At 44.6% G+C, this 10,818-nt stretch overlaps 1 protein-coding gene across 5 annotated transcripts in view; it reads left to right on the top strand.

The window, feature by feature from the left end:
• The first annotated feature begins 1,412 nt into the window (after positions 1–1,412).
• Positions 1,413–10,818, top strand: part of znf628 (zinc finger protein 628) — a 12,192-nt gene continuing 2,786 nt past the window's right edge. Inside the window, exons 1-10 of one of the 5 annotated variants that reach the window (XM_046045935.1) lie at positions 1,413–1,570; positions 1,970–2,544; positions 2,984–3,056; positions 3,142–4,080; positions 4,787–4,957; positions 5,066–5,399; positions 6,612–6,766; positions 7,312–7,554; positions 7,675–7,693; positions 7,840–8,040. In XM_046045935.1, the coding sequence (XP_045901891.1) occupies positions 2,159–2,544; positions 2,984–3,056; positions 3,142–4,080; positions 4,787–4,957; positions 5,066–5,399; positions 6,612–6,766; positions 7,312–7,554; positions 7,675–7,693; positions 7,840–7,889 (2,370 nt within the window). In that variant the 5' untranslated portion in view covers positions 1,413–1,570; positions 1,970–2,158 and the 3' untranslated portion in view covers positions 7,890–8,040. Of the gene's footprint in view, positions 1,571–1,969; positions 2,545–2,983; positions 3,057–3,141; positions 4,081–4,786; positions 4,958–5,065; positions 5,400–6,611; positions 6,767–7,311; positions 7,555–7,674; positions 10,050–10,818 lie in introns of those variants that run through there. The other 4 variants (XM_046045933.1, XM_046045931.1, XM_046045930.1 and 1 more) reach the window with 4 other exon arrangements.

A 10,818-nucleotide genomic window follows, 5' to 3' on the forward strand; every position in this document is an offset into this window, starting at 1 on the left:
TTATTTATTTATTGACTGTTAGTAATTTATTTAATTTTATTTATTTGAAGTTGTAATGTGTCACTTCCATCTTTATTTTCTGTATTAACGTGAATTCATCAGTAATCTTAAATCTCTGTAATCTTTCTTTTTGTCTTGTCTCTCACTGATCCTCAAGAAAAACACAGTAGCACTTCCTGAACCTATAGCTCTGATAATGACTTTTGTTTAAACAAACGTATGCTACTTTGCATTTGTGTCTTTCTTCAGCGAATATTTCTTCCAGTAGATGTAGCATATATTCGGGATGGCCAAGGTTTTCACTATCTCTCACTTACAGTGCCCTTAAAGTAACCATTTTAGAAGATGCTGATGTTATCTTCTAACAATGTTAAATGTGCCATGTCTTAACATATCAATTGATGGCCTTTGAAATTGATTGCATTGCATCTGAAAATGTCAAGATGGTAATCGAAGAGAAGTAAATGCTTTCTTTTGTACCACAGGCAGAGTTGCCATTTTAGATGCCTGTTTGTCGCATTCTGAATGAGGAGGCATATTTAACATTGTGGTAAAGTTATTTGAATGTGCCCTGTTGCTGAGCACTGATGGACCGGATTAGATTCTTTGCACAAACCTGTTAGGATTAGCCTCTTGGATGAGTGAGATGGCTGATTTTGAACCTGTGCTTTTGGGTAGAAAAGATTTTTTTAGTTAAACACCCAAAGCCTTAAAATACTATGTATTGTGACACTATGTTCTGTACAGGTGTACATAAGTGTACAAGAATGTAAATTGCTCTATACATGTGCTTTTGTGTATTATGTTGTTTTCTACAATATAATGTAGATTACTTTACCAATTTTATCACTATATTTTTTGTTCATTCCTATTGTAGTATTTGTTACAGTATTGACTATTTATTTAAGTAAAGTGGTGGAACTATTTATTTTGTGCTGCAGTGGAGCAAGCCTCCTATGTTTTTGTACTTTTATACAGTTTTTTTTTCATATTTACTATTATTATACCATCATGTTTAAATTATTATTATAACATCAAGATGCCTCTTCCACACACTGATTGGCCTCAATGTGAAATATGTGCCTTGGTGAAATAAATACGAAAGAATGTGCACAATGGATTGAAGTATATTTAACCGTGGTCCACCTAACCTGAAACGTAACTTTGACAGATACACGCAGACACTACATTACCCAGAGGTCTATGCGCCAAAGTGAATAGAACGGATAAGTAGCCATTGCGATTAAGCTTTATAAATGATTTTTGACGACCTTGGAGTGTATATACATAACCAATAAGTGCTCTCCCTCAAATTTGGAAGTCAGAAATATTTTAAAGTGACATTTAAAAATGTCAATCTGTCTGTTGAATCTCCTGACCAATAGTAGTAACTAATATATTGACGCAAACAGCCAATCACCGTCGCTGTTCTTAGAAGGCGGCATCGGGCGGAGGACTGCTGTTAGTTTGTGCTGTGTTTATTGTTAAGGTTGTGTGGATTAGCACTGCGGTACCCAGTCCATTTTCATAATATCAACAATATAGCTTTATGATGAGTTAAAGATGCTCGGTGAGTACTACTTCAGCCTGTAATCATGCACATCTTTATCGGGCAGTTATATGGCGCTTTTCCGCATTGACGAGGGCTAGATTAGCTTTAAAAGAAGGCCCGGAGCTGTTTTTGTTGATACTGTAAAAACTGATATTTTTTGGTCTTTCGGCTTCCACCGCTAACCGGTTACATTTGAATACACTTAGACAGCTTAATGTGTAACTTAGCAATATATATATATATGTGTGTGTGTGTGCATTTATTGCTAGTAAGCACCGCACTGCGGGGACGGACAGAAACTGACTGACGGCCAGAGGAAAGACAGCAGGAGGGAGGGAGGGAGGGCAGCGGGTGGAATTTAAAGGGGACATTCCTACCAAGAGTTACCAAGTTATAATACTGTATATTTGTTTCCAGTCAGACCTGTCCTGAGCTGTCTACTTGGGATGACAGCTGGTGTTTCCAGTGGCTGACAAAGAAGGAATTTATTAAAATACACAGAACATGAATGAAGGAAAGATGAAAGAAAAACCATGATACTGCACCCAAACTGATACACACCCACTGCCACGGAGTACCTTTATCTTCTCCCAGCTTTCCCTGGTAATGGCTAACTCAGTGGCCTTAGTGGTCCAGGCAGAACTCTTACCGTCTCAGTCCACTGCCTCCCTCTCTCCTTTCCCATCTCTTCTTGGTTCGGGAGAGGATGGTGAGGATGACAGGGACAGAGAGGAGCTGGTGGATGGAGACAAGGGAGTAGTAGAGGGCGAGGAAGAGGTGGTCCTGGACATGGTGACGTCGTCAGTGTCAGGCCAAGCGCAGCAGCCTGAGCAGTCGGACCATCCCTTCCAGTGTATGGACTGTGGCAAGAGCTTCAGGTGGTCGTCCAGGCTGACCCACCACCAGCGGAGCCACAACAATGAGAGACCATACCGCTGCAACCTCTGCCCCAAGGCCTTCAAAGGCTCCTCTGCTCTGCTCTACCACCAACGGTACCTCTGATATAATTGCATTTACCATCCTTATTAGTGTAACACTTAGAAAAGAGTGTCCTGAAGCTGTTAGTAGTATTTTATGTATTGAAGTGAAGAGGAGAAAAAGTAAATATTCGCAGGGCAGGAGTGTTGTGATTGTATCTTCAACAGCCAGACTTTCAAAGAGAAAAGCTGGACCCATCTCTGCCTCAATTGTATTTGGTCCAACTGTTCAAATTCAGGTAAACTACAGGAAACTCAAAGTAGTGTGGACTATGTAAAAGCTATATTCATTACCTTCAATAAAAACAGCTATACTTGGTGACAATGAATAGGATTGTATCACAAAAGAAAGTTTTGCAGTGTATTACTATACTGATAATGCATCAAACCTGTAATGACATTATGTATATAATTTATTGTGATATCTTCCTGAGTAGTTGCTTTTCCTTTGCAGGTCACACTCAGGGGATAAGCCTTACAAATGTCAGGACTGTGGCAAAGCCTTCAAACGCTCCTCTCTGCTCCAGGTGAGAAAGCAAACAAAGTCATTTTTATAAACGGAGATTTTGTCTGGGAAAAAGAAATGCTTATCTATCTGTGTCTTATCTCCAGGTCCATCAGAGTGTCCACACTGGAGTGCGTGCCTTCTTGTGCCCCTACTGCCCCCTGACCTTTAAATGGAGTTCTCATTACCAATATCACCTGCGCCAGCACACTGGAGAGTGTCCATACCCCTGTGACACCTGCCCCAAGGCCTTCAAGAACTCAAGCAGTCTGCGGCGACACAAGAATGTCCACCTTGGTCTCAAGCCTTACACGTGTTCAGTGTGTAACAAATCTTTCACTCAGTCTACCAACCTGAGGCAGCACATGAGGATACATACAGGGGAGAGGCCCTACATCTGCAGTGAGTGTGGACGAAGCTTCACGCATTCGTCAAACCTGGCCCTGCACAAGAACTCACACTCCAACTTCAATGCACGAGGGAAGGAGGGAAAGAGGGGAGACGACGCAAGGAGGATAAATGAGGTAGTGCAGGTGGTGGTAGGGGCAGAGGAAGTAACATCATCCATGTTGACTGACATGGTGGGATTTGTGAGCCAGGAAGGAACTGATGGAGTGGGCGTGGGGATGGAAGAAGTGTTCCTGTCAACCACTTCGTCCAGCCAGAATCCGAGCCTTCTCCCCCAGCTCACCCTCACCTCCTCTGGGGAGGGCGTGTGCACATCTAGGGCCATCGGTACAGAGGTTCACCTGAGCACAGACACCGGGGCCAGTGTGCTGCTTTACAGCTGTGGCAGCTGCAGCCACACCTTTGGCACACGAACAGATCTAGAGGATCACCAGGCCATCCACATGGCTCCAGACGATCACGGGGCCGGTGCGGAGGCGGGGCCTGGGGCAGGGATGGAGGTTGGGGATGGGCTGGTGGGAGCTGGTCACCTGCTGGCTGATTTTGAGGAGGTGGTTGAGACTACCACAGTGGCTGAAAATGGACACACAACAGAGGTGCTCCTTGGACTGACAGAAGGAGCAGATGGCAGCAATGCAGTAAGAATAAAACCCTACCACATTAAATTAAAAGAAAAGTGAAGTAAAATACAGTATTTTAGATAGGGAATCAGGTCTTGGGGGGTTGTATGTAGCCTGGTTCCAGACCTTTGAATCATCCCCCCACTTCTCAGATTTGTTCAGCATTTAAAATATGTCTGATGTTGTGGTCACTGACAGCTGTCTCAGAGGTTAGGTGGGATTAGAAATGGGGGCGTCATCTTCCCACATAGCTAGCTAGCTACCTAGCTACATTCATGAAAAAATGGCCAGTGTGGATGAGATGCATGTCAATGTACAGATTGACACATTTCTTTAATCAGTGTGACAAACGTTGCTCCTAGCAGCTGCAGCTTCTGTGTCAATTGAAAATGATGTTAGCATAAGGGATACGTCACTCGCTGCTGATTGGTTTAAGGACAACAAATGAAGCTAAAAAGCAACAAACAGAATTTCAGGCTAAACTAATAAAATGAAACAATAGCAATTCAGTCTGATTTTTAGACTAAGTTGTATGATGTACAGTATATCCACTGTTTGTAATGTGGTAAAAGAATGAAGTACTCTTGAAGGTCTAGACACTCATCTGTCTATATGATCTAATTTTAATGTTTTTAAACACATATCTACCTGCCCTATAAAGTGATTGAGTTCAATCTGAAGATACGTTTTTTAATGTTTGTTATTTCATTTGGTTTGTCCTCAGAGTGTGGGCACCACCCAGGCCCAGTTTGACCTGCTGCAGAGCTTCACCGAGGTGACTCAGAGCCCTGAGACCGTTCAGCCGGAGGCCAGAACCACATGGGCAGGGCTGTCATGTGGCTACTGCAATAAGACCTTCAAGACCAGTGGAGGCCTCAATAGACATGTGTCACTGGTGAGAATGACTGTTGTAATTGCCCTTCTACTAAGACTGTTATACAAATTACAGCACTGAGATTTATTAATAATCTTTGCTTCCTGTGTTCCCCTTTTGTTTGTCCAGATGCACTCTCTCTCCTCGCAATCCCGCTCCCAGTTCAGCTGCTCCGCCTGCGACCGCTCCTTCCCCCTTCTCTCATCACTCCTCACCCACCAACACTCCCACACCCCTGAGCAACGTCTCCTGGCTGAGGCAGAGGCAGAGATAGTGTGCCCTCCTTCCCTTTCCCTGTCTCTCCCCCTTCCCTCCTCCCCTAGCCAGGCTGACAAGCAGCAGGAAGGCCAGAGGGAGATCCATGTGGACATCATAACTGTCGGTGAGGAGCATGAGGAACAACCGGCCAAATTAACCAAAGCCCCAAAAAAGACAGGAGCCAACAAGAGCACTCCTGCTGGAGGTAAAGACATTTTCAAAGCAGAACACACGATGTAAGTAAAAAATGTCCAAAACGGGCCCAAAGTGTCAATATTTCCAGCACTGCCTTAACCCTCTTGGGCATGGAGTTCACATTTACCCTCAGCTTCTTTAGCAAGGCAGCGGCCATCTTGGAGGTGTGTTTCGGGTCGTTATCATGTTGGAATACTGCCCTGCGGCCTAGTCTCCAAAGGCAGGGGATCATGCTCTGCTTCAGTATGTCAGAGTACATGTTGGCATTCATGGTTCCCTCAATGAACTGTAGCTCCCCAGTGCTGGCAGCACTCATGATGCCCCAGACCATGACACTCCCACCGCCATACTCCTCACCTGGTTGCCTCCACACATGCTTGACACCTTCTGAACCAAAGGACATGGTTCCAGTAATCCATGTCCTTTGTCTGCTTGTCTTCAGCAACTCTGCATCCTCTTTAGAAGAGGCTACCTTCTGGGACGACAGCCATGCAGACCAATGTGATGCAGTATGCGGCATATTTTTTGAGCACTGACAGGCTGACCCCACACCCCTTCAACCTCTGCAGCAATGCTGGCAGCACTCATACGTCTATTTCCCAAAGAAAACCTCTGGATTTAGTCGACCATGGCGAGGCCTGTTCTGAATGTAACCTGTCCTGTTGAACCGCTTTATGGTCTTGGCCACCGTGCTGCAGCTCAGTTTCAGAGTCTTGGCAATCTTCTTATAGCCTAGGCCATCTTTATGTAGAGCAACAATTCCTTTTTTCATAACCTCAGAGTTCTTTGCCATGAGGTGCCATGTTAAACTTCCAGTTACCAGTATGAGGGACTGTGAGAGCGATAACACCAAATTTAACACACCTGCTCCCCATTCACACCTGAGACCTTGTAACACTAACGAGTCACATGACAACGGGGAGGGAAAATGGCTAATTGGTCCCAATTTGGACATTTTCACTTAGGGTTGTACTCACTTTTGTTGCCATCGGTTTAGACCTTAATGGTTGTGTGATCTGTTATTTTTGAGGGGACAGCAAATTCACACTATTACACAAGCTGTACAATCACTACTTAACTTTGTAGCAAAGTGTCATTTCTTCAATGTTGTCACATGAAAAGATATAATCAGATATTTACAAAACTGTGAGAGGTGTACTCACTTTTGTGAAATACTGTACTATGTCATTTTTAATTTCAGTTTTCACACACTTTCTTACAGAGAGGCCATACCGCTGTTCAGAGTGTGGAAAAGCCTTCAAAGGTTCATCGGGTCTAAAATACCACATGAGGGATCACACTGGGGAAAGGCCCTACCGCTGCACTGAATGTGGAAAAAGCTTCAAGAGGTCGTCACTGCTTTCAATTCATCAGAGGGTATGGCTTAAGTTTCCAAATGAGAGAGCCATCATTTGGAAGCAAAATTTTATATTCATGTCACAGCATAACTTAAGAAATCTCTAGTTTACAGGAGCAGCAGCTGTCTAGCATGGTTCACACCGCTGCAGATGAATGCAATTTAAACAGACAAATCCAAAAAGCAATAAATACTCCCTTTAACGGAGTAACACACTGCAGTTACAGTTACTTTCTTGAGACTAAGTGGCTGTTACTGCACAACACAAGTGACAATAGTGTGATTTCTGATTGCATTACTCACACATTTCGATGTTTTCTTGTTGCCATGGCTACATTTAATTCTTAGTGGAAAAAAATAAAATGAAATGGGACCAATAGATTTAATTTCATTCTATACTTAAGTTTTACTTAACTACAACGTTTAAATATGTAATAACAACCACACACTTGTCCAGCAGATAGTTTTTGTACTATAAATAGAACTGAGTGCTTGATCCTGTAAAAACAAACAAACTTGAAATCGTATAAATTGCATTTATTTTTTTCACTTTCACAATACCCAGGTACACACAGGTGTTCGGGCATTCCAGTGCCCTCACTGCCCTCTCACCTTCAAATGGAGCTCTCACTACCAGTACCACTTGCGGCAGCATACAGGCGAGAGGCCATATGTGTGTAAGGAGTGTGGCAAGTCCTTCAAGAACACAAGCTGCCTTCGTAGACATGGTCAGATGCACTCTGGACTGCGGCCTCACACCTGTTCCATCTGCTCAAAGTCTTTCTCCCAGACGTCAAACCTCAAACAGGTCAGTACATCCTGTACAGATGCAGCTATGAACTCCTGTAGATTTTCAGCTGTTTGTATTGAGTAGCTCCCCCTTATCTCATAAACATTTTTTCTTCTCTTGTTATTTCTCTGTGAACAGCATGAACGCACCCATTCTGGTGAGAGACCCTTTCAGTGCACACACTGCAATAAAAGCTTTACACACTCCTCCAACCTCCAGCTCCACCTTCGCACACACTCCTCCAGTAAGGACTTCAAATGCCCGTACTGCTCTAAGGAGTTTGTGATGCACTCCTACTTGCAGAGGCACATCCGTACCCATGGCAGTGGTGTTCCCCTGCCCTGCCCTGGTGATGGAAGTAAAGATGGAGTGGCTGTGAAAGCCAGTCTTGGGGGAGTAACAACCACCACAACCCTGCTCAACCCCATCACCCTTGAAACATCAGGAAACCATGGCAGCCTGATTGTGTCCCAGCCAGCACTTAATATCCCCCCCAACACCTCCCAGAACTACTTTATGATTCAGACAGCCAGCGGCCTGCAGCTCATTCCTCTCTCGTCCCCTCCACCAGCCCCGCCACCACCTCCGCCTCCTCCTCCTCCACCACCTCCGTCCCAGCCCCAAAACTTCTACCTTCTACAGTGCCCCTCTAACAATGGCAGCCAGTCCAGCTTGATTCTCGTCCCCACGGCTAACAACCCTCCACCAGCTCTGGAGCCTCAGACCCTCCCTGTGCTTCAGACTATTCAAGCCATCCAGCCCGTCCTAAACCAAACACAGACTCAGATGCCTCAGTTTCCGACCATATCACAACATCAACAGCAGACCAGGATCATAATCACCAACAATAATAACAATGCAAACATGCCTGTTGCCCCGCCAACACACACGCTCTCAGCCAACTCCCTACTAACCAAGCCTATATTAGGGAAAAGCACACGGACAGCACGGGGCAGACGGGGGCGCAAACCAAAAGCTACTCTTCAGAAATCTGCAGCAGCTCCTGTCAGTCAGACTGCAGGTGGAGCTCTGTCAATAACAAACTGTAATGTGACCAGTGTTACAGAGACTATTACCACAGAGTCGTCCACAGTGTCCTACTGTCCTCTGTCAACATCTTGCACTGTCCCTCTTCTTTCATCTTCCACAACTGTAACCCCCACAGTGGACACCTCAAGACCTCCATCCACTACTACCATGGTTACATCAGCCACAGCATCAGTTTCTATTCCTGTCCCAGCCAATCCAGAAAGGAACCCTAATACCACTGTGGGGCAAATAAGGACACGGGAGACCATGACAGGGAAACAGTTTGTGTTATGTTTTGATAATGAAGGACAGGCAAAGGACGGGATGAATATTGAGGAGGGTGGGGAGTCATACGTGTTGCGGTTTGAAGGGGAGGCATCAGGAGAGGCAGGGGATAGAGGAGTGGGTGGGGAAGGAAAATCACTTGTGCTGCAGTTCGAGACAAATGGACAAGGTGAAGGAGAAAAGGGTGGAGATAAGAGAGGGATGATGTCACTTCTGCGTGAATGGGGGGGAGAAAAGCAGGGAGAGGGACAGGCAGGAGAGGAATGCAGCCAGGGAGAGTCTTATGTCCTTCATTTCCACACTGAGGCACAGGACAGCGGTCCATCCAGTGCTACCTTCAGTCAAGGGCAAGAGACCGGCCTGCAGCTTTCCTGCACACCTACCCAAAGTTTGGTGCCTCTTGATGGGCAGGAGGTTGTGTTTGAACTTGGGGGTGAGACCAAGATGGAGCAGGGGACTGAGGAGGGTATGCAGATGATAGCACTGATAGAAGGTGAAGGGGGGATGATGGGAGAAGGAGGGGCAGGTTGTAATGCTGCAAGTGGTAGTGTTACTGAGGGTGGAGGAGCCATGGAAAATATATTTCAGCTGGAAAGTGGAGAGGAAATTGTTATAATTGAGGTCAGCACAAGTAGCTTAAGAGAAGGAAGAGAGGAGAGAGGAGGGAATGGGGAGATTTCACAAAGTAGTGAGGTGAAATATGAGGGTGTAACAGCAGAGACAAAGGAAAAGTCTGCAAGGGAACACGTCTCTACAGACAATCCACAGGTATATACATCTACTGAAGACCCAATAAGAAATGGACCTATACCTAACCCTAAAGAGATACAGTTCTCTAACTAAAACCAGTGTGTTTGTTAGAAGAAGAGTGTGTGTGAGCGAATGCCTCACTATTTGTGGGCTCAGTGTGTTAGCACTTTAGTCAATTTGAGTTCTCCTGAAAATGAGGGAGAACATGCAGTTAGATGAGTACTGTCTTGTAATCCCATGGTGCCACATACTAGAAATGTTATACATTCAAATAGGCTGTACATGGATCTTGGAATATTCCTAAATATATTAGTTTAAATGAGACTGTCATTTGCAGCTTGTTTATTAAGTAAATATGTTTTTGTGAATAAATGTTGTACATGGCCCACTTCCTTCATAATGTTAATAGTAAAAAGTAGCTAATTATTAATAAATCTGTCAATACCTTTTATCATTTGCCTTTTTTAATTGTTGGTTTGAGTTTTTGCTTTATAAATCAACTAAACAAGGTAATTGCATTTGGAGCGTTGTTTACGCTGTTACGTAGCGTGTGCCATTCACGTAGCGTGTGCGCAGTGCGGATTGTGATTACGCAATTGACGTAGGTGGAATCATTGAGTACGTTAGTTCTCAGAATTCCTCCTTTCCGCAAGAAACAGACTCTGCGACCATTCAGTCTAACGTGCCAAACGTGAACGAATTTGACAACAAACTGAGAGGTAGGCCACATACAGCGTGGATTTCCCATTTTCACTTGAATTTGAGCTGCATGGTGCAGAAGGTAAGCGTAAATGGGGTTTAGAGAAGGGGATCTAAACGTGCCGGTACTCGGGACAGACCGCAGCACTTCGTAATAACCATATAAGGATTTGAACAACGCCTTTCGCTTTAGACTGTGCCTATGAAGATCACTGTTTAAACTTGCAGATGAAAGCTAGAATGGCGTGCATTATACAAGAACAGAATGATGGTGACACATGCATGCTAGAAATCCTCCATAATCCCTACCTGCTGTTTTTGTTGTTAGGAGCCATCGTGGGTGTGATGTTACATTGCAACTACTGGCTCACTGTCGGCGAAGTCTATTTTTTGCATAATAAAAACGTTGGTAACACGTTGACCCATTTCAACTACAACAGGTCTATCATAGTATAGATACTGCAAGAAGGCACTAACTTCGTGTGTCCGTGGACAACAGAATCAGATATCTGCATGATT

Source organism: Micropterus dolomieu, linkage group LG03 (assembly GCF_021292245.1).
Source record: "Micropterus dolomieu isolate WLL.071019.BEF.003 ecotype Adirondacks linkage group LG03, ASM2129224v1, whole genome shotgun sequence".
Lineage (NCBI taxonomy): Eukaryota > Metazoa > Chordata > Actinopteri > Centrarchiformes > Centrarchidae > Micropterus > Micropterus dolomieu.